At 39.2% G+C, this 24,911-nt stretch overlaps 1 protein-coding gene across 1 annotated transcript in view; it reads left to right on the top strand.

The window, feature by feature from the left end:
* The window catches only part of CHAT (choline O-acetyltransferase), a 34,434-nt gene extending 12,094 nt beyond the window's left edge, over window positions 1–22,340 (top strand). The window contains exons 7-15 of the mRNA XM_067299507.1: window positions 891–1,068; window positions 6,917–7,086; window positions 9,226–9,326; window positions 9,536–9,664; window positions 10,801–10,923; window positions 12,426–12,567; window positions 15,708–15,770; window positions 19,883–20,020; window positions 21,756–22,340. Of these exons, the coding sequence (XP_067155608.1) occupies window positions 891–1,068; window positions 6,917–7,086; window positions 9,226–9,326; window positions 9,536–9,664; window positions 10,801–10,923; window positions 12,426–12,567; window positions 15,708–15,770; window positions 19,883–20,020; window positions 21,756–22,025 (1,314 nt within the window). The 3' untranslated portion in view covers window positions 22,026–22,340. The remainder of the gene's footprint in view (window positions 1–890; window positions 1,069–6,916; window positions 7,087–9,225; window positions 9,327–9,535; window positions 9,665–10,800; window positions 10,924–12,425; window positions 12,568–15,707; window positions 15,771–19,882; window positions 20,021–21,755) is intronic.
* Window positions 22,341–24,911: the final 2,571 nt, after the last annotated feature.

The raw sequence follows: 24,911 nt of genomic DNA, 5'->3' as shown, positions 1-24,911 counted from the left end.
AGCTCACTGGAGCCTTATTTGGTTCTTACCAATGATTCACTGTCAATATTTCCAAAAGATGCTTCTGCAGCATTTTTGTCCTTAGCCCACATTATGTTCTGAGTACACTGATGCAGAAAGGAGGAATGTGGCAGAATTCATCTGCTTTCTCATTCAAACAAAAATGTTTATTAAACAGAGAGGAAACCAGAGAGGAAAAAAAATTGTATCAGAGTGTATTTGCTGGAAATGTTAATCTCTTGACAGTTAAGTATTGGCATACAATACATGGCATGTATAGCACCATCCCTTGCAGGGGTCCCTAAGCTATGTCTGGACAAGTTCACACAGGTACAGGCAGAAATGCTGAAGCATTAGAGGGGGAATCTGACCAGACAAATTAATGCTGCCAAGCAGCAGAGCATATTGGCTAGGCAGAGTACGTGTATATGACTCTACTACTTGCAGCACTGCCTGAGCAGTGCCTACAGACCCCCTTTGAAGAAGAAACAGATTCTGGTGAGTCCCTTTTCCACAAAGTCCTCTTCTTCACCTCAGTGAGAATTTTCTAGGTTATTTTTAAACGAACAATACCATGGAAATTATTTACATGCTTCCTGATTTTATCTCCTCAGGTGTTTTAAATCTTATTCAAATAACATGCTTTATATGACTCTGATACCCCATGTAAATCCTCTACAGCCACTGGAGTTCCACTGGTGTAAAAATCCAGTGGGGGTGAGCCCTGAGCCAGTCCCAGTGTTTTTGTTCTCCACTGCCCTCAGGCCTGGCTCTCCAGGCAGGACTTCAGCACCTCAAAAACATCCAGGCTAAGGCAAGATGTTGGACTAGTGAGGGTCCCATTCTGCCCGTTTGTGACTGTTCTTCTGACTTCTATTGTTTCTTTGCAGTTTTTTGTTTTGGATGTTGTCATTAATTTCCGTCGTCTCAGTGAGGGAGACCTTTTTACTCAGTTACGAAAGATAGCCAAAATGGCAGAGAATGAAGAGGAAATGTTGCCTCCAATTGGCCTACTGACAACAGATGGAAGAACAGAATGGGCACAGGCCAGGACGATCCTTATGAAAGGTTAGCAGCAGTAATCCCAGCTTTCTCTTCTTCATCTTCTTCCTCCTCTTCCTCCTCACCATCATTGCCTTTTTTCGCTGGCAGTGAGCCTTACAGCAAATATATGACTGAAAGTGCAGCCTCACTGCTTAATTTTTCTAGCAGGAGGAAACTCAATATCTGTAAGTGTTCAGATGTAGCTTACCAGAGAAGCAACAGATATAGTTTGACCCGTTGGCTGTATATGTTTAAGTGTTATGTCATGTAACTACCTCTTGCTTCATTCTCTGTTTTTCATCACATAAATTACATTACATCAGATTTTGTGATTTGTCTCTTTCTTCATATCCATTATGTACCAATGGGAACGATGCATACTCTTAGCTTTTAGCAACTATCAGATATTTTTCATCTCATCTAAGATATCTAAAAGTTAAGCATCTATTGAAGCTAGTTGTGTACTCTCTGTAGTAAATGGAGAAAGACAAAAATTGATTCATCCAAACCATAAGCGAGTATCTAAGAAATGTGAAACCCATCATTATCCAGGGATAGCTACCTCTCTCTTTTGACAACAGGCAGCATTTAGCTGTCTTGGATGCTTGACTTTGAGACAGTTGATGATAACGAGTGGGATTTTTATCCTCTATCACTTCACATCTTATATATTTCACTTTGAAGCTCAGTGATGTAAATTCCCTCTTTTATGCCATTTTAGATGACCTAGGTATTAATTTTTCCTCTCTGAAAAATGTTAACTCATCTCTTTATCCCAAACTCAGCAATGCTATAGAAAATACTGCTGTTTTACCAATGCCTTGGAATAAACATGAGCTGTCAATAATCTCAAAATATTTTTAGCATCCCAAGGAAGTTCTTCCCTTTTCTTATTCAAATTTATCTGTGCTTATAATGACTTTATAAATACTTCATACATATCCAGTTCTGGCCATTATTACAGTTTAACAGTAGACACTGAATATAATATTACCTCTTCTACAAGGCTGCATAGTCTATAAATAGTGAGTGTGTATTAAACCTTCCACTGATTAAAGATACTGCAAGGCATAAACCAGAAGATTCTCTGGCTTTCCTAAAATCCGCATGTTTGAAGAACTGCACAGCACATATCCCATAGCACTTTCCTCATGCTAATCAGTTTATACAGCAGTATCTTCAAAGGAAGTTAACTGAGAAAATATTATGATTATTCCAGTAAAATGACAAGCTGCCAACCCAATGCAGTTTGCAGCAGATGACACTCCTAAACAATTTAATATTTGTACTGATGAATTCTGGTACATTGTACTTTCACACAGTTAAAAGCACTCAGAAACATTGCCTTTGTAAGAGAGTTGACTTGGAGGAACCTTGTAGCTAACCTCCCCTAAAGCAATGGGATCCACTCTTTGAATAGGGAAATCAGATATTCAGGAGCTGTCAGGTTTGATGTAATTCATCAGTGCTAAAATCTACTTGTGTTCAGGAATCTCATCTCCCACAGATTCTCCTGGATTGGCACTGGACACTATTTCTCCAAAATGTCTGGCAATGAAACGGCTTGTCTCAGTAGAAATGCGCTCATATTCTAATCAATAGATATTTAATACAGAATACCTACACAGGTTATTTTGGGGGTGGAAAAGTAATCATCATTAAAGATATGATCACTGTATTCTATGGAATTCATTGAATTCCATGGAAGTATCACCAGCTTCAAAGAACCTCTATTCAAGGACTTAGAAAATATCATTAGAGAAAAAAAGAGAGAATGTTTGTTCAAAATCATCCTCTTCTATAGAAAAAGCATGTTTGGTTTAAATCATGAACACTTTTGCTTCATTTTCTGTTTGCTCCTTTTTTGTTCTCATATCCATTTCTCTTTTGACTTTTAATTTCCACTCACAGTACATACTGCACCTGGGTTAAAAGAAAATAGCACTTTCCTTTTACATGTTTGCAGAGGATACTCTTTCATGCACCTATCATTTCATCCATTCTTATTGCTCCCCACCCACAACAAACAACTCATCCTTTGATCACAGCATGCTTACAACAGGACAATAAAATTACTAGCTGTTACAAACAATACCAGATTTGCAGTCAGTGAACTCAATTTTGTAAGCCAGTGAATTCAACAGAGCAGATCCAATGCCAAAAAGAGTAGTGATATTTTCAGACCATCATTCTGTTAAACCATACCACTTTCTTAGCAGTTACTTTGAGTTGGAAAGTTCTCTAACTTGACACTAATTCTATGAGTCATTCTCAATCTCAATGTGCAGAAAGCAAAACAAAATACGAGATTTAAACAATACTGTTATTTGCTTTTCACTCTCTAAACCTGTACATTATGACACTGCCTCATTTTTAGGCTCCCTCCCCCTTTTATTTTGTACAACAGGAGAGAAACAGATTCCTGTATTTTAATGAAAAATGAGATACACACCTAATCATTTATTTTCAGGCCATGCCTTTAAGTAAAGCAGTGAATGCCTTGAGACTTGCAGCAAAATCACATTAGTAATCCTAGATCATCTTAAAAGAAAAAAAAAATAGACAAAACTAGCAGAAACAGCTCCATGATGGATGTTTCTAGATTACTTGGCATTTGTCGAAATATTCATTTCAATGAAGAAGGAAACCAACTCTGTTGTACAGCTGAAAAAAACCCAAATACTGCACTAGCAAGCGTCACAGCAAAGTGATGTGAGTCTTCCATAATCTACGTAGGGATCCCATCCTGGACCACTCAGATTAGCAGAGGTCCTCTATATAGTATGATGCTGTTCCACATGGATACATGAATATTAACACACCCTTTTTAAAAAGTCTGCGGTGAAATGTTCTTGTGACAATAACAGGGGGAAAGAAAAGGGTCTAGTGGAGCAATGTGAGGTGGAAGGAGTCAATCTACAATTGTTCCCTACTGGAGGGGAAAAGAGAGGACGGTTTGGGAAGGAGGAGACCCATACAGTGCTCTGCAAATGTTATGAAGCGGATATATACATGGGCTTGCATAGATCCATAGGTAGAAGATAGGTCCTTTAGGTGAAAAGATTTCAAAAGAGTTGTAACAATCCCAGCCATAACTGATTTATAAGTATTTTAACTGCAGAAGTAATCCATTCTTCTAAATAGAGGAACTGGGTAAGGAACTCAGTTTCTACTGATATAAGGGGTACCGTACCAGGCACACTATATCTGAATTTGTCGCAGGGCTTTCTTCTCAATTTTTTGGTATTAAAAAACAGCAACTAACCAAAAACAGACTTGCCAATTCAATGCAGCTGTGTGCACTGGAAAGAAAGAAGAAAACCATCTTGCAGGACTTCAGTTTTTTTCTGGTGTTTCTCCCTCTGTTTCAACTCCTTCTGGAAATATTTGTTTCTCATCCCAAGTTCACGAGTCCTTGTGCAGTTCATTGTCTGCTTTACATGATATTCTTGTCAGTGTTTGATCAGCTCTCTGGACACGTTTGTTTTTTTCTGTAAGGACATCTTTCCATTACTTTTCTGTTTCTAGCAGAGCTTAATTTTATTCACTCCAATATGTAGACTCAAGCTACCCTGAAGCCATATGTCAGAATAAGGGCTTCATATCTATCAAGGATGTGTGGGCAGCAGCCACAATGAAATATATTTAAATTTATCCAATAACATAAAGCAGAATGCTGAGCAAAGTGTACCAGTTTGTAAATCACTATCGAAACAGTTTTTCCTTGAAGATGCCCATCCACAAGTACCAGCAGCAATGAATATGTGGCCATTTCCATTCTTGAGGATCTCTTCAGAATTTGTGTTGACGTACCCATAGCATCAATGAAATAAATACCACAGTTACTGTCAGCCCTGCAAGTGGCATACACTAAAAGAGTTTTATGGCCAAGGAGACAGGGACATTTCTTCTCCCTTATAAAGCTCCTGAAAACTTTTGAATACAATTCCCAGAGAGAGTGTTTCACATGTTGTACGGAGATACAGATCACTGGTACAGAAGGTGGCTTCTAAAGCTCAACCTATCTACATGCACCATCGATTACATCCTCCAGGCTCAAGTCTTTGTGGGAACTGGCAGGAATGCCAGGTGCTTTCCTGGGGACTGGTAAGTCGCAGCCTCTGTTTCTGTGGTCAAGGGAAGATAATGAACCGCTTGCTCCAGCGGGTCCCTGCTCAGCCCTACAAGAAGCCAGTTGGACACTTCTGTCGCTTTGGCTTCCCAGCTGCCAATGCTTCCTTGCAGGAGCCACTGGACAAAGACAAACAGTACCTTACCATAACCCGCAAGAGTCCGCAGCTCCCTTCTTCTTTCTCAGCCAACTCTATCACTTCCCTTTCCTTCTCTTGCCTTCTTTTTGGTTTCTTGTGTACTTGCACTCTTTTTTTTACTGCACAGCATCTGGAGAATTAGTATGGATGATAACAAGTATCTAATTTTTCTAGCTCCCCATTAACCTATTTTACTGATTTCTAGGAGGTACGTATTTTGTTAGTTTAAAACACAGACAAAAATGAAAAACATTGCTTTTTCAGAGGATGGAACTGCTCTTCATATTTGCAAAAACTAAAAACATGCACATTTTGAAAAGACTTCATATTTCAAATGCAAATTTGAATTGTTTCATTTTAAATATTTTTTCTATTCCTTCAGCTAAAATCATCTCCCAAATTCCATACAGATTTGTTGAACTTAGCATAGGCTTGAAAGTAGTTTTGATCAATCTGAATACACATCTTTAGTTAATTACATTTTCAAACACAAGCATTTTCACCAAATTCTAGCAAAACCAACAGATGAAAGCTGATCTGTTAATAATGGAAGGAATTTTAAGTTGGTGTTTGAAAGCACTTTTTTCTTTGATCTTTTTAACCACTATTTAACAGCAATTAAAGATGTCTTATGCCTTTGAATAGAAGAAGTCTTTGTTACAGGTTCTACATTTTTCTCCTTTCAATTAAGAGCTATATTAAATGCTCACAATTACATATTTCCCATGCCTCAAACAGGCCCTCAAAAGTACAGCAAATGTTTACCTTCTCAACATTTCTGAGTTAAAGAAACTGCGACAAAATAATTCATAAATACATCACAACTAAGGGGAAAAGTGCTGAGGTCAATGTAAAAATAGCCTTTGGAGTATACCTGCAAAACCAGGAGAGACAGGATAGGAAAAAGGAGCATGCACAGAGAGCCAGAAAAAGCACCATTTATTCACAAGTGCATTAGTGACAGAAGGGAAGTGGAACATGGCAACCCACAGTTTTGGCAATACCATGTTCAAAAACGAAATCTTACAGCCTTATCCACTGATGTTTCCTTCCTCATGAGAAGGCGGCAATATGCACAGTCCAGGGGTTATTTCTCTAAAATGCAAGAAATGATCAGTGATGGGGCAGAGTTCCTTGTTCACAAAAGGTTTTTCTGGAAGAACAGCACAAAACCAGTATGGTCTCTGTTGTTTCACAGAGGAATACTGCAGCAGTGCAGCAATAGCACAAGCTCTGAAACTCTATTTTCCCCATGTCCTTTCTCTAACTGTTACATATAAATTAAGTATTTCTTGTTTTAAGAGTAACATGGATCTATTTTGTAAAATAATTACTCTGGGAAATTAAAGGAAGAACAAGAAAGTGGATATTATTGAATCACATGAAAGAGACACAGATATATTGCAAAAGTTAACACACAAATTCCTTGGTGTAACATTTCCTTGCACCCAGGCTTTCTGCTCTTGATGGAGCTCTGCAGAGACAGCAGCTCATTGCAGAGTCAGGGTCTGATCTTAAAGGCTATCCAAGACAGCAGGGTTCCCTGGGCAGGGCTGCAGTACAGATAACAGGATGTGAACATCTCACTGTTTTATCCCCAGACTCTACTAACCGCGACTCTCTTGACATGATTGAACGGTGCATATGCCTGGTGTGCCTGGACAGCCCAAGCGGGGTGGAACTCAATGATACAAACATGGCATTGCAACTGCTACATGGGGGAGGCTACCACAAAAATGGGGCCAATCGTTGGTATGACAAACCTATGCAGGTAAAAACCTTACACTGCTATATTACTGCATGTGACAAAGGACTTCCATTGCCCTTGGGGCCGGGGCCGTTGTGAATCAAGTGAGAGAAAGAGAGGAATGTGGTATGAGCATTAGTCAAGGAAGAATTGGTATTGAGAGCAGAGCTGTTTGTTCCCTGCCAGCCAGAAGTAGGCAGGGGAAGCAGACCTACCGCCTCGTGAGCAGTGGGGGGCCTTTTCCAACACAGGTACACCTCCACTTTCCATAAAGTTGACCTTTGCATGAGGAGGTAGATATATAGACAGACAGACAGACAGGTAGACAGCTGATAAATAACAGCAGGCATTTAATTCTGCTCAATTAAAAGAAAGAAAAAAGCTGGACTAGGAACCTAAAACAAAGAAGAAAAGCAGAATAGTTTTCTCTGTTCTTTCTCGTCACACCATTTCCTGGGGTCCTAGAAATACTACTGTTTACAGTTTAGCATGTGCTTAAGCTAGTATTAGGTTCTCACTTAACAGACTGTTTATTCATTTAACGACATTCTTGTTGAAGCTTTCCCAGAAGTGCTGATTTCTCAAGCCTCTTTCCCAATCAGATCTTGATTGTCATATTTGAAAGTGTCACACTGCTATTTTCACATTCTGCAATAGACCCAGGGAGAAACAATATATTAATCTCCAACTGTCAACACTGGTGACACCTCATGAGAAATTGAAAAAAACCCTGACTGATACATTGCTCGTGCAATGCTTTTTGCTCTTGCCATATCTAAAAGCATCAACATGAAAAGAGAGACTGCTAAACTAATTTCACTTGCACCAGCTACCCCAGTGCAAATCTATTTTGGTAGTCATTCCTGATTTATGCCACTGTAAATGACATTATTAGCAGACTCAAATGTTATGTTTTTAAAGAACAAACCATTTGTCTTTAAGAACCATTTGTCTTTAATTAGAATCCTCTCTTATTTGCAGGGCCACTAGTAGAGAGGTTTCAAACAGATGGCAATAAACAACATTTTCTTCTTATTCACTATCAAAAGGTAGCAGAAAGCAAGTAAATTTGCATAGTGTATGTGAGGGCTTCACCTGGCCAGATGCATTCAGGCTAGAAGTAGACCAAAGGTAAAGAGAAATTCTTAGAGGAAAAAAAGATCCTATTTTCCTCCATGCAAATGCAGATTATATAAGAATTTTCCACAGTAAAACTTATATTCCCACAGTAAGACTTGTTTTTTCCCTCCACATTCTTCTCCAACTTTGCAGTGAGGCACCAGAATGAAAAATGTCCAGTAAAACCTTTTGCATCACATACAACTTGTCCTCTCTGAAAACCTCATGAGAACTACTGGAAACCAGGGAGGTAGGATGCGTCAGGGTGATACAAATGCACAGTGAGCGGAGTGGGAGAAGTCCAGCCAAAGACATTTTAAAAGAAGTGAAAAAAAAAAAATACCAGGGAAAGTACAAGAAACATATGAGATAAGCTGAAGTTTGGTCTGAAGTATCTGCTGGTGTTTGAGATGCAAAAATAACCAACTGCATGTGGGGTATCACTGAACTAGAGTGTGTTAAGTGCAACCAGTTATACCAGTGTGTATGCAATGAAATCAGGAAGGAAGCAAGTAAGAGGGAAATGAAGAAACCACCACAAAAAGGAAAAGAGGAAGCAGGATAGTGAAACAAGCCATGAGAAAGCTATTAAATAAGGATCGGCTTGATCATTTGATAGGACATTTGCAATAAAATGTGATTCTAAGGAACTTGCCAGATATAAAAGTCTTCCATTCCCTCCCAAATGCTGAAGGAGAAGCCCTTCCTGTCTTTCTAGTGACGGGAATCTTCTCTACCGTAAGGGCAGATGCTAAATCCAACTTCCAGATTGGGAAATGGGAATTGGTAAAGTTCGCATCCTCCCAGGAGTGGGCCCAAAATCCAAAATAGCAGCATAAAAAGGATCCAACACTGTGTGTCTCCCACTGTCATTTGTATCTATACATCTGGATCTATAAGTCAAGGAAGTTCCTGATGCGAGCAATAGAAAACCACAGGAGAATGACAACATCTCTTGTCAGGTTGGGTTGCTGCCATAGGTAACTTACCCAGAATGTGATACATTCACTACAATATCTTGTGCTTGTTCTTTTTCTCACTTAGTTCGTAGTAGGAAGAGACGGAGTCTGCGGTACAGTGTGTGAGCATTCCCCTTTCGATGGCATCGTCCTGGTGCAGTGCACAGAACACTTGCTCAAGCACATGTGAGTCCCCTTTCATTACAGCTACCATGCCCACTCTGAGCCCTGGAAATGCTCTACCAGCATCAAATTCCCCCGGTGGCACAGGGCCACACTAAACCATGCTCAAACCATTAGAAATCAGGCATTGACCAACAAACTGCTAAGAAAGCGCTATTTAACAAACAGATTATTACTGTGACCTTAATGCATTTTCTCTCACATACTCATAGGAAAGAAAGCTCCAAGAAGTTAGTCCGAGCCGATTCAGTGAGCGAGCTTCCTGCTCCACGGAGACTAAGATGGAAATGTTGCCCTGAAATTCAGGCACACTTGGCATCATCAGCAGAAAAACTCCAAAGGTAGCACAGATTCCTCATTTTTCTGAAGGATGAATGCAAACTGGGAACCACTCAGCACAGTGTGTTCAGGAAGGTGTTTCCTCCTATAGCACTCTCCTTGCTCACCCACTCCTCCTCCTCCTCTTCCCAAAGCTGGAGGTATTTAGCATCTCTTTGCAGCATGGCGCCCTTATGGAATTAATATACAGTATTCAGGCATTGCACTAGCACTGTGTTCCTTCCATGTAAATATTAGGAAAGCTAAAGATCACTGGAAAAACAGTTGAAATGACCTTCCCTATTTGCACAGGATGCAAACACTGCCTGTCCTCTGTTTTTATGGGTACATGGTTCAACCTGATTAAAGCAGAAGCCAGGCCAATGGAAATACATACATAGGACAAGTAGAATACAGCTGGTTTGAATAAACAATTTGAATTCAGTTATTTAATTTGTTTGCATCCATGTTGCTGCTGCAAAGGTTAGTTCTTCTGACTGGGTTTCCACACTGTAACAGATTTGCATGATTTTGGGGATGGGAGTCATGGCAATGAGAGATTTTCTTTCAAATGATTTCATTTCAATATTCAGGTCTTTGTTGTAACTCTCTCTGAAGAATTAACAGTATACACGTGATCAACTCTAAGTCTGTCCAGTGTGATCACACTAAATGAGGCCTCAAAGTGACTAAAAGCATATATGAGAGTATAAAAACATTCAGGATACAGAGTAATTTTTTGCTGTTTTTAAATAAAGGTAGCATTCTAAATAGAAACACTGAAAGGAGCCTATGGTCTTCACCTATTTCTTACACTTGTAAATCTCTCAGAAATTTGTCCAGAACAAAGGAGGCCCTGTCTTAGGCCTCAGAGGAGGAAATGCCAGAGAGAAAAAGGTGTTTTACTGAAAGGAACTGAAAGATCCGAGTGCCACAGCTCATGTCAGGGTTGCAGATTACAAGCCCAGTCTAGAACCTGTATGAATAAAAGTTAGTGGGAACAAGTTACCAAATGCCGGGACCACCAGCAGAATAGGGGCCCACTCACCTTAGAGTGGGCATAGGCATGAAATGTTCTCTGGGTTTTATTTGCAAACCAAAATGTAACAGGAGAATTTTGCATTGCCCCCCATGATCACCGCCTCTGCTTGTTTTCCAGGTTAGTAAAAAATCTGGACTTTATTGCCTACAAGTTTGAGAACTATGGAAAAGAATTTATCAAGAAACAAAAGACTAGCCCAGATGCCTACATTCAAGTAGCACTTCAGCTAGCATTTTACAGGTAAGGTTAATTAAAATCACAGGAACAAGGTAGCACAAGAGGAGATACTCGATTAGTTGTTTATACAAATGGTTGAGATTTTCCTTAGCACCAGACAAATACCTTCTGCATGGAAATGAGTTATCTTACCTGAAGACTGCAAGGCAGCCAAGATGGAAATTGCCCCTGGGTCTAAGACAGAGTACTCCTTTCACTCACCCCCTTTTTCACGCTTTGCTGTATTGACCCACTCCCTGCTCCCACACGCACCATTCCCTGCTAGCCCCCTCCCCACTGCTGTCACTGTGCCTGGCATAGAGAAGAGGGTGAGGGGACATGGCAGAGACTGGCAGACAATCCTGCCATCCACAGCAGCCAAAGCAGCCAAAGCAGCGAGGGGATCTGAGTACATGGGGCAGAAAAGCTCCTTTGCCACTAAGGGTGTAGCTTGAGGGCACTGTGGCAATAAGCTAGAGCTCCCCACACAGGCGTGTCCTGGGCTGCAGGGAACAACATAGATACTACAGCAGCATATCAGATCAGAGTTCCTATACAGGATAATAACTACTGCTGCTCCCTTCCTCACAGGCACCTCAAGATTTGATAATACCCTCTGATTTCCATGCTATTATCAAAGTTAAAAGCTCCTTTTTACATTGTCAGAACGGCTAATGCTCCAGGATAGAGATCAGCTGCATAGTTTCCTGCAGAACAGCCTATTACACCAATAATTCTTAATCTTTATCATGTCAAATTAAATCCTGAAGTGCTCTTTATCTAGCCAAAACCAGCAGATGCCTAACACATTTTGCATACTCCATTAACCAAGGCCAACAACGATCTGGTCCAAGATTTTCATCTGGATCTCAGCCATCATACAAATCCCATTTATGCTACAAAAAGCTTAGGGGACAGTTATGTTATAACTGAGAGCCCTGACTGAACTGGAAGTAGCTAAGGCAAAGTAGGTTTCCTGAAACAGAGGTGGTAGCTATATATATCTGGATGCAAATTAGAACAATAGTCTACATGCTCCGTTCTATTTGCAACGTGGGCTTTCTGTCCACTTCGTAGTCTCAAATGGCACCCTTTTCCCCTTTTAATTTTCTGTTTTTCATTCACACAAACACACAGTGCATTTTTTCTTGTTTTAAATAAAACCTATTTCACTCCTATAAGTATATGATTAATTACACAATTATTTTACGACACAGTACAAATAAAATATTCCTTGAGATCTTTCAGTAAATTCTAGTTTTACTAGCCTTGTTTTTACACAGCAAGTCATTTTTTACTGGTGCTGCATAACTGAAATGTATACAACCATATGCAGCTCCTCATATTAGAAAGGAGTGAGCATCCATCTTTTTTAAGTTTCTTATAGAATTCTATTAACATTAAGATGAATACTATGCAAAAAATAAAATCACGGCAGTAACAATGAAACATACTGAGCCTATATTTCTTTTCGTCTTTATGATTCCTTGAAAATAACCATTCTTTTTCTTATTTCATTTTCTCAGATGCCACAGGAGACTTGTCCCTACCTATGAAAGTGCTTCCATACGCCGTTTTGATGAGGGCAGAGTCGACAATATTAGGTCTGCTACCTCAGAAGCATTTGCTTTTGTAAAAGCAATGATTGATGATAAGTCAGCTCTATCGGTACGTTGGTCTGGCTCCCTCTAACTTCTCTGGTAAAACTCTAAGCAAATAAATACATCCACAATCCCCAATCTCTCAGTTGTTAACTATTAAGCAAGAGCATAAAGGCACAGGGCAGGATAACAGGCTTTACAGGATTTTGCTCTTTATGCAAACCAGCCATTAAGCTAAATATTTATATATTTTTATTTTTATTTAAGCATCCAAAAGATTCACAGGTGCCTAAACATGGCATTATAAGAAACAAAACATCTGAGGTTAGACCTAGTATCATCTTCTGTACGATCCATCATCAGAGACAAATTCTGCTCCCTGGAGAGATCTAGGCTGAACATGGAAAGTTCAGGATCATTATACTGCCACACCAGGGGAATTGCCTGGCAGGTCCCTACAACAGATAGCTGTGCTGCAGATTGCAATGTGTGAAGTGATCTAATTCACATGCTTTGATTTTGGTGGAAATGTTCTGACTGATCTTTTTGGTTTTAAAGTTGTGCTTCTGCCAAATATAATTATTCTTCTGGGATCCCCAAGGGACCTGAACCTTAATGATAAAAAGATATTGCCTAGCTAATAAAACAGCTCTCTAAACTGTCCTGACAGCCATCTTGCAAAAATGAAAAACTGTGTTGCCTTTTTTTGAGACACCACCATCTGTTTGCCAGAAGCATGAGTGCTCTGCATAGTAGATAGTGATGGGAAGAGGTACAGCTGACAGAGCTGAGACAGTATCTGCACAAACAGATCTGTGCCATTGTCCCTCCTGCTGCCTCCAGAGCGCTTCCCTTAACATGTCTCTGTGTGCCACTTCCACCCACTGCTCTTCACTGCTGTACAGGCAGTTTCCTGGTGGATGTTTAGCTGCAAAACACTACCACCATATAGATCATTTCACACAAAAAGCCCGCTACAGCGTCAACAGCCCACATAGATGTTCCTTAGCATCTAGCATAGGATTGCCAAAAGTATTACTGGGCTGTAAACTAAGTGTAAATTAATGAAACATTGTAAAATGGGCTCTAAAATCAGAAGATGAGGAAAAATTTGTCCAGAGAAGACGTAGTCTGTTTGTCCACTGCTTATTCAACCCCCTTAAGATTACCAAGTCCAGAACTTACCTCATGACGAACATGATTTGAAGAAGTTCCATATTAAAAATGACAGCTCAAAGGAAAGCTGAGGTAATTTCCTACCTAGTATGGGTAATTCAAGGCAGATTTATGACCATACTACTATATACACTAGTGACTACCATACATTAGACAAGAAGATGCCTTTGTTATCCGCTATCACAATGCCCTGTCCAACTGCCCATGGCACAGCTCTTAACAGTATTTCATTAGAAGCTGGAGTCATCCGTGCAAACCCTCCCCTCCTGACTCGGGCCTTGGCATACCCCCAGTCCCAACACACGTTCCCACAGGCTTGGGGCAGTCCTAGGAAGAGCCAGCCTGCTCCTGACACATTGTCTGGCCATGTTCCTCTTCCTCCCTCCAACAGTCTCTTTCCATCTTCCCCGGTCCAGCACTTTCTGACTTCTCCAGCTCTCCCAAAGCTTCAATATTTCTCATTTCTTTATGACTTAGATCTGAGATTGTGCCCATCTTAACAGCATCCTGAACTGTATTGCTTCACATGACAAAGCAGAACGCCATGCTCCCACCCCAAAATCTTAATATCACATGCCTTAGCAATACCAAACAGGGAGAAAGTTTTTATTCCCTCTGAAAAGGCTGCAAGCAGAATGCAGACCCCTCCACTGCTACTTTTCCTGCCTTCTTGTCCACTGAGAAATGCAAAGGGCATCTAAACAGATCCATGACTGTCTTTGAGACAAACTTTTAAAGTAGCAAAATGTTTGTTCAGATTTGAACAGCTTTCAATCCAAAACTATATATATATTGTGATCACAGAATCAGTTAGAAACAGAATTCACTTAACAGAACTCTCTTCCAAGGTGATTTCTTTAGACCTACTGATTGCTTGTGGATGTGACGGGGTTAATTCTATTTTTTTGGACAAAGAGATGCATCATTTGATTTAAGTAGCCTTGAAGTCCCCAAAATATTGTTTGTTAATAGCCATTAATCCAAATCAAATTAAAAAAAATTCTATCTATTGCCAATAAAAGTGCTTTTCAAGGCAGAGCTTGAACAGTCACCAAAGATTGATCAAGTCAGATTGATTCTCTACCAGGAGAAATATCTCACGCATTTGACACTTGCTGTAAAAGAAGCAGCATCTGACACTGCAGAGATTGCTTGAATAGCTGTAAATTAATCAGATTTAAAGACTGCATTTGATAATTTAATCTGTATAAGGGAACTAAGGCCTGGCTGTAGCCTTGTGAAAAAATATCAGACTCTGTACTTTGAGGGTCCCTGATGGTGGCCTTGAATTGCTTCTAAAAGGAATTCTTTGTTAAAAAGATCATTCATCGTCCACTGGAGCTGAAGGTTCCCTGTTCATCTGGAGACCTAGCCATTCTTGGCTGTTTCAGGGTCTCCCAAAGTTGAAGTGTCTGACTTGATGCACAGCAAGGCAGCACTTCCTAGGATCGCTCTTTTGATGTAAAAAGCTGACATTAGACAGGACTCAAAATTTGCTAGTTTGTTATCTGAAATGTGAGGCATCTGTGAAGGGTAGAGCGGCTGTGGAAACTTCTAGATGCCCTTTCACACAGGGGAGTAATTTCTTGACCAGCTACTAAAGCATCAGTAATGGTTTTCATTAATACCACTGTCATTGTCCAGATAAATCATTCTGGAGAAGATATACTGCCTGTTTTGAAAGGCTGAATTACACTTGGCAATTATCTTCCCTACTTCAAACGAAGTGATTCAATTAGTAATAATCTACACCCCCAAAGACCCATGGAAAGGAACTGCAAATCTTTCCTCAACTTCAAACAGAGCACGACCAATGAGCCTGTTCAACCCTCACACAACCAAGTGCTGTAGCTGATCATGACACTGAATCCCTATGGCTTTTCACTGATACATTTATTCAGAGTACTTACACCGGAGAAAGGAGAAAAGGGCATTTGAGAGTCCTTCCTATTTGGTTGCTGGTTAATTGATGGAAGATGCTATTTCTTTGAAAGATATTTCAATAATAGATATATTTCTATTCCCCAACAGGATTCTGAGAAGATGCAGAGATTTAAGGATGCAATTGCAGCTCAGACTAATTACACTATTTTGGTAAGTAAAACATTGCTTTGTCTGGATAAGGACTAGCTAGTTTTTCCAAGAAAAGTATGAAGATACAGTCTTTAAGTATTTGAGCATTATAAAATGTAGTCATCTCTAAATAGGAAAGTATCCACTGTGACACATTCAAGAAAATTTCTAATGACCCAAACATACTTTAAATAGCCTTATTCAACTAATCCCAATTAATCCTGAAGGCAAAATGACAAAATTCTGCATAAGACATCAGTGGCAAGATCATCGCTCTTGGGCATTACCTCTCTCATCTAGAACTGTCACGGAACATGACACTCTATACAACATATTCACAGGCAACGTGTATCTGTGAAACATGTATGACTTGCATCGCTGTCATTAATTAGGAGTCCCAGCCACAAATTAAGATTCCACTAAGTTTGGTACTGTACAAATTAACAATTCAAAAATAGCCTCTGCCTTAAAGTGCTTGCAGTCAAAATATAACGAAGTTTTAAAATATATATATTGAAAGGTTTGCAAAGCAGAACACTAGCAAGATGCAATAACCCTTTATTCTGAGCTCTTTGTGACCATCATTAAATGTTAGCCATGCAGAGAGCCAAGAAAAGAGGAAATGGGGCATTCTAAGATGAAGTGGCAAGTTGACAACCGAGTGCCTTAACAGGAAAAGAAGCAAGCAAGGCTTAAGAAGCAATTGACTTAGCTGCCTTATAACATGCATGAGGGATAGAACTCAAACTGGAAAATTTAGATTCCCAAAGTTTACAGGTATTTAGATCCTAAAGCTATAATATTACAGAAAAGCTCATGAAATCTGTAACACATAGGAAGATTTTTTTTTTCTCCCTAAAACTGATCATTGGCATATTTTCTTATGTTCCTCTTCCCTAGGGGAGAGAGATCCTTATCTGGGAGCTGATCCTCAGCTGACAAGAGCAGTCATAGTTCCACTAAGTCTGTGGCCAGCAACTGAGAATATAGCTCCTCAGATAGACAGGTATTCCAGAAGGCTGATCCAGGGTGCCATAAAATAGAGGTCATTAACAACAAGGGAAGGATTGTAGAAACTCCATTTTAAAGGTCCAAATGCAGTATTTAAAAAAGGAAGGGATTCCTCCCAGTGAAAAAATAATTTTGGTGTTAAATACCACTCATTTTCTATTGAATAAAATTGAGACAATTCATACTGGGTAACACTCTGCATCCCGCTGTGTCAAGACAAAGCACAGACTTAATTTACTAACAACTTTCTCAAACCACTCATGAAATTAATAAATGTTAATAACCAGCTATGTTAAGACGATCTGCTGCCCATGGTTCTGCCTCAGACTATTGCCTAACAAACCCACTAAAAACCGTTACATATAATCATTGCTGATTACTGTTTAAATACTCACCATACTCAAGGAATTATTCACTTCTAGTGGCTATTTCCAAGGTATGCTTAGAGCATAGGAGAGGTGAAGTGTTGTGTTTAGGCAGGATTTGTTCCTAAGTCTGTGAAACAAAAGAAGCAGGGGAGAAGGTTTTGTGTTTCAAACACCATACTGGGATATGCACCTTAGAAGCTGAGACTGAATTTCATCTTTAAAGCAGAGGCAAGTCTTACCTCAGAGAAACTGTCTCGCCTGAGCTATCTCAGGGCAATCTCCCAGTGAAGACAATGTACTGCTGATTTACCGGGTCACAACCAGTGGAGTTTCTATACAACATCTTTTTTTTTTTTCCTATTAACCCCCCCCCCCCCAAGTCATTCCAGTCCAAGAAAATGTCACAAAATTTAGCCTCTGGTGTAACTCACGGGAAAAAATTAAAATCACTATGGGAAAATGAATTTAATTGATGTGTCTTTATGGGTAAGACTTGCATGGTCTGACTAAATCATATATGTAACAGACTGCAGTGTAATAGCCCCTAAGAAAACCAAAAAATCTACTTCATAAAACAAAAAGCAATCTAATGATTTTATTTCCCCTTGTTAAGGCTTACTAGTAGCATTGCTATCTTAAATGTGGAGCCCTAAAATTTAATTTAGCACAGTTTTTTCCTATGCGTTGACTCACAGTTTATTTCGTTAGCCTGTCTCGGCCTCTCTTCAGACATGGCATTGATCTATGTTGCAAAAATGTCATTGCTAACAGCCTTATAAATCTTGTGTGATAGCAAAATATTTCCTTTGATTATCAAGTCAGTTTCCCTCTATGGGAAAAACAAGTAAATGCTGCCCTGATGTATGCTCCTTTTTGCAGCTTCCCTGCTCCATCTGGCTTGATGACCAAATAGGCCCTTTACCAATGGGTGTCTATTCCTTAATATGCCAAATAAGATTATGCACTCCTTGCCCCTTGCTTCAGGCATTTATTAGTGGTTAGGATGATTCTGCACCTAAGAGGAAAAACAAGCTGGTGCTCTTCTTTAAATCCTACGTTCTCTCTTAGGTTGCTTTGTTTCCCTTGTTATGAGGGGCTGGTGCCATGGCATGGGGATATCAGTTCTGTTTTCAGTGTAGTCCAAAATTCCTTGTTCAGCATTCCCTTCCTCAACTCCATCCTCCTGTAATCAATACACTCACCACTTAGAATGAGGCTAACAAGCTTTTGTGCCACTTCTGGAGAATAAACAGAAGGAAAAAAGAAGGCCTTTAAATGCATCTTTTCATCTGAGACAATTTCTGCCCATTCAGAACAGCTCAGCCCTGTTCTTCAGCTGCCAAAATTTTGATTGGTTTCCTAAAGAAACAAAACACCTGTAATTATGCTCTCTGTCCATCTGTCTGCCTACTTCCTCTACTAACTTTTGATCCTGTTAGCCATCTTCAATCACATATGCTAGCAGGTCAAAGATATTAAACCTAATGAAATTCCGTAAGTCTATGGAGTTAGGTAGCTGGTTAGAGCAGAGGGACCAAGCATAGCAAGCCCAGGGCAAAAAAAAATTATTACAGGCTCTGCAGCAATTAGTTCTTGAGAGCTGGCTAGCTGGTCATCAGCATGCCCATACCGTTAACCAGTCAGCCATGGCACATGCTGCTGATTGCCCCCCTGCAACACGGGACACAGGAGGAAAACAGGGACAATCATGAGCAGGGCCTAGGGGCAAGCATGGCTGGTTGCGAGCTATGAGTGTGGTGAGCAGAGAATCAGGGCAGCAGGATGGAACGTGGATTGCTCTAGGTCTCTTGCTTGCCAAACACCTTATTTTCTCTTGAAAAGCCCTGTTTAATCTGATCCTAGATCCATGGTGCTGGGCCTGGGGAGTTTATCCAGCTATGTTGTCCTATACTTACCGTTCTCAAATGCCTTCTTAGAAACAAGGGCTGCCTCTGAGACAATCCAACTCTTCAGCGAAGCCAGCACATAGGCAGGGGTGAAGGGAAATTGGGGTGTTTAGGCAGTGAATTAAATAGAGAAGGCATCCGCATCCCTAATCCCAGTCTTCTCAAGTGGTGGGGGATGCTAGTAGATCATGATAGATCACTAGTAGATCTGTTCTATACTTGAAATTGGATCTAACTTTGAAGATGGCCCTGCTCTGAGAGGTAGTTGGATCAGAAAGATGACTTCCAGAGGTCCTTTCCAACTTAAGTTATTCTGTGATCACTAGTAGATCTGTAGTAGACCTCTAGTAGATCTTTGGATCTAAATTCTATGGAATCACATGCATTCTACCTGCCAGGATTGAGACCCAGGCAGCAATGCAATAAAAGATTAATTCCAGCCTGAAGGTGTTTTGGAGCTTCCTTATAATATAATCCTAGTGATGCACCGGCAATTCCAAATCTACTTAGAGAAATCCAGTGCCCCATATTCTCCCTTTAGCAGCTTTGAAAGACCAATCCATGATATTCAGCTCTGAGAAATGATGAGCATCCAGAATTGCCGATAACATCAGCACATGACACATCTCAAGACCAAGCTCTTTCCTAATACTTACAACTACAAAGCACCAGATGGATTCTAGTTATTGATCAGCAGAGTACATACCTGGAGTAATATCTGAATTGAGGTAAGGCATTACACCATTCAAACCAAGTTCATCAACTCTGACCAGAAAACTAGGCAACAACAGCCAGGAATGCACCTCCATACTTAGTTAAATACTGACGTACACCATGTTGTACACAGGCTATTACTGGAATGGCAATAGACAATCATCTGCTAGGGCTGAGAGAGGTGGCACGGGAACACTTCAAGGAACTGCCAGAGATATTTACAGATGGGACGTATTTGACAAGCAATCGATTCATCCTCTCAACCAGCCAGGTGAGTTTTTCATATTCACTGGTCTTGCTATGCAAAGGCTAATTCATTCTTGTTCTTTAGACCTTGCAGTTCACAGTGAGAATGCTAGATTAAAAAAAAAAAAAACACTGATACATCAAGAGATCTGCAAAATTCTCCAGATTTTTTTTTCCAGTTTTGGTTCATTTCCCCAAATTAGCACAGTAAATACTGGCTGAAGTTTTTACTTCCCTTGCAACACCTCAAAGCCTTTCCCAGAAATTCTGAAAATGCACACATACAAATTCAGCAAAATTTTTATGAGGGCCCACTCCTTCCTCACTTTCCATACTACATATCCTCCCATTTCCTGTCTTTTCCTCCTTCCCCCCAGGCACCGGCTCTAGTGGGAATTCTTTTCTCCAGTGACAGTACAGCCACAAGCCAGACAGGCTGCCATTCTGAGAGAGAAAAGCCAAGAGCTGTGAGCAAGTTTTCTTCTTAAAAGTAGCTATGTCTAAAATCTTCTAGAGCCTTCAGCTACTCACTGTCAGACTGCAATCCATGCAGGCATGCATCTGGATTTACAGACATATTAGACATTTACAGACATTCAAATTTACAGACATTTACAGATTTATAGTTATGTACAACTATACTAAGATACTCTAAAAGTCAACGCTTCCTATATTCAGTGTTCTCAAAAAGGAAACGTCCTTTGTAGCATACAGCTTAAAAATTAAATGTTTCATTGCATATAGCAGCAGTCCTAATGAAAGAAGAAATCTATGTAGGAATTCATTTACGGAAACACTAACTCAACTGCATAGATTGGAACTATGCAACAAAAAAGACTTATAATATCGTGCTGAAGCATAAAACCTTAATAAGTAATTTGATCTTGTCATAATGTTTGTAGGCTTTCAGACATGAGTGAATGTAACCAACATACTACTACATAAATTCTCCAAGAAACTATCCATGAGCAAAGAGTGCTCCTGAATAGCTATATGGCCTTCGGCTGTTGCACAGCCAATTTATCTGACAATTCTATGGCTCTATTAGCAGGACTAATGGCTTGTTCTACACCATTAAAAAACCAAATGTCATTTCTGAAGGCCCATGTACACAAAGTCTGAAACATATAGATTTCTAACACATTTTTTATTTTCTCTAGTAGAAAGTGTTTCACTCCAGTATTATGCCATAATTAAACTGAAGTGTAATAGAAATGTAATTTTAGCTGGTACCTAGACACATTAAAATATATTTTTAGACAGCATCACAATTATAAATGATTATTAAAAATGGACAAACTACATTCTGTAATTGATTACAGCCTTCACATTACCAGGTTAACATAACAAGTTTAAGATAAATTAAGGAAAACCTTACAGAAGTTTTATGTAACATAATTACATACAGCCTTACAAATTCCATAGCAATCAGTAAACAAAGCTCATAGCTGTTAAAGATCTGTATAGAGCAAGCAAAGAAATACATTACACCTACTTCAAATGATTCCAGTTTTCTAATGCACACAACCAAATTCTATACTGAGATCAGCTTTTACCTTCCAAGTGTCAGCTCCAGGTCTGGACTTCTGAAGGAAGCCATATTCTGTAAGGAGGATTCACCACATTTCAAACACTAGTAGCATTGGGGTATGTGTGTGGGGGGGTTGTTTGTTCGTTTGTTTGTTTTGCTTCATTCCTAACCAGCATTTCAGATGCCCTGATTAATCAGAAATCATTCCTTACCTTCTCCCTGCAACCAGGTTCCAACTACCATGGAAATGTTCTGCTGCTACGGGCCTGTGGTGCCCAACGGTTATGGAGCATGTTATAACCCTCAGCCAGAGCACATATTATTTTGCATCTCAAGCTTTAAAGACTGTAAAGAAACCTCCTCTGACATGTTTGCAAAAGCTGTGGAAGAAAGTCTCCTAGAAATCAGAGATCTGTGTAGCAAATGCAACTCCACTATGGCAAAGCCACTCGCTAAACAGGAAGCAACCCCACAGTCACAGAGTGACCGCAAACCCTAAGAGGCCGTGGGAATTATTTTCCTGAATACACCTTATGGGGAAACAATGATATGGTTGTTCAAAGGCAAGATAATACAAGTAATATATTAGTGTACAGCAAAAATATAATTTGTTTTAGGTTGTTGCCAACATTTAAAACCTCATAAAATACTGAAGCTTCCATTTCTTGCTTAAGAGTCAGTAAAAAGGTTTGTTTCACTGGCTGAAATGAAGAAGGCAGTAACACGAGTATGTGTGGTACAACCGTTTCTAACCATAATTGACTTATGCTATTTTACCATCTAAAAGAAATTGAATAAGTTTGTATATGACATGAATAAAATACTAAGGCACACTGACTTAACATCCCCTGCAAGTAGTTCTAAAACATTCACATCTGTTCTTGCAAGGTTTGCATGTAAAGAAAAAAAACATTCCCCCCAATCAAGAATGTTGAGCATAATATTGTAAATAATAGGCTGATACCATTAAATCTTAAAATTTTGCATGAAGAGTATTTAACACTATATGCTATTTCCTATATCCAAGAGACATACCCTGGTAATGTTACCTACAAAAGCAGATCATTTTTAATGTGGCTTCTGTATATCTCCACAAACAGCAACAGATTTTAGGAAAATTACAGGAGTGTCTGCATGTTTCCCCAGCTCAAAAATGATGCAGAAACAGTTTAGCCTTTATTCTGGTTTGCACTGGCCCCAAACCAAGCACCTTCACATACATGTTCTACTTGCACTAGAGGAGATCAATGCAGAAAGCAGCATAGTGGAGATAAGACCCAGCAAAGAGAGCTGTGAACTTTTTGTCCATAATGAATTGACTTAATTATTTTTTTTCAATAAGTGGGCAAAATTCAGCCTGACAGAGAGGCAAAGCACAAAGCAGAAGTGCAATTCAATCCCACTCAAGAGCTTTTCATCTGCACAGGAATGAATTTAGTTACTGTGACTAACAGAAGAACTGTATGCAACCACACAAAATCAAAGAGCAATAAGTAACTAGAAGCAAGAGGCAAGCAGTAAGAGATGCTTGCAAGATATGGAAGTCTCTAAGTTAGAACTATAAATAACAGTTTAAGAGTACTGGTACTTATTTCAACTTTGGATCATCCCACTTGGGAGGGATTTATATTTTATATTTTTTAATATTAGATATAGAGTATCATATTCTACAATATAGAGTAAATTAAACAGGGAAAATAATATAGCATCTAAATAATTTCCATGTTCTGGGGGTGTTATTTTGAGGCTTCTCTCATTATCTCTTTAATTTCCAACAATTCCTCCAAGAACTGATATTTTCAGTTACCTTCTCTCAAGCTGAAATATGTTGGCTTGCTTAGAGATTTTCAGTCCTAATTGTTAGAATTTAGTCACTGACTAAAGACACTTACTAACTAAATTTGATGCAGATCCTTCATAAGGCAAGCTGGAGCATACTCAGAAGTCTAGCCAGGGGCTGTTTACTTGCCTATGGAGAAGTGGACACCTTCTTTTTAATTCTTCCCATGGACCGAATAATCATGTGCTTAAGCACTCACAGGCCTAAAAGCGGGGGGGGAGAGGGGGGGTGTACAATAAACTAGTCAGAGAGATGCAGGGATACTTTTCTGTCTAAGAAGTCTAGATAGTGATTCAGGACAGTATATACGTCCTTGCTTATTTTAATGCCTCTTTGGAGTCACATACATGCAGTTGTCCGCTGGGTAAAGGCTAGCCACAAGCCCTTATATTAAAGCACAGTAGGCCTGATAATCAGTTGGAACAAGTCAGGTATGTTGGAGCTAATCAACTGTGTTGATTTACAGTGACTGAGGGCTGGGCTTATGCTTTTAAAGTTTATGTGTTCATTTAAAAATATGTATATTTCATTACTCTCTTAAATATCGTTCAAACAATAGTAAATACAGAATTTATTTTTAGATTATATAAAAGAAAATGGCATAAAAGCTGCCCCAAAGATGAAATAAAAAAAAAGTAACCTGTTAGTCAAACCAAGTGTTCACTTAATGAATATACTGTTCAAAATATGACTTTAAATTGTTTTTATACTGAAATTCTGTAAATTACTTTGAAATATTCCCAGTAATTTTGCTTTGGTTTGTTTTATGTCACTACAAAGGCATTCTGCACTTTTAACACATATGTAGCACTACAATCGCAAGATTTTTTCTTAGAATTATATTTTCATAGAATTATATGTTTGAAATGATGACCAAACTTTATGTGCATAAAAATACTGTGAGTAGTTATTTGATTATTAATTTACTTCTACTGAAATAGATCTCATTTTATTTTATATTCTATTTTGACAGATATTAATTTTTATTTACAAATATTACCTGTATATTTTTATTTTACCTTTTTGGCTGGAATTTTAAAAATAGCTCAAACACTGTACTCAACACACAATCACTGAAAATTCAGGCTGAAACTCAGACTACATATGAAATATTATACCAGTTTATCATTAAGTAGAAGAGCCCATCACTTGTCTACAGCTGCAATAACAGATGTTTTAGATGTTGTGATTGGTGGTGGAAAATAGTGACATCGTGTTTTTTACTTGAGGAAAAAATCAGTGATCACCCATACGTCCTACTTATTTAGCTAATCATTCCATACTTAATGCTTACTGTTTTTAGCATTCACTCTACTCTTCACATCATTCTGTTGAAATGAGCAGCTTCATTGAACTCGGTCACTCCAGAGGAAAACATTCAAGTACATGCTTAACCTTTACTCACAGTAAAAGTAATAAATGTAAACTACCTTACTTTGTTCAAGAAACTTCAGAAACAGTTCAGGTACATTGAAACGAGAGTCTTGAATAAACTCAAGAGGGACAAAGTTCACAGTGCAGAGCATTACAAACTTACCCTCAGTT

Source organism: Apteryx mantelli, chromosome 7 (genome assembly GCF_036417845.1).
Source record: "Apteryx mantelli isolate bAptMan1 chromosome 7, bAptMan1.hap1, whole genome shotgun sequence".
NCBI lineage: Eukaryota > Metazoa > Chordata > Aves > Apterygiformes > Apterygidae > Apteryx > Apteryx mantelli.
Note: the sequence above shows the minus strand (reverse complement) of the source record. Positions and strands in the feature narration are given on the sequence as shown.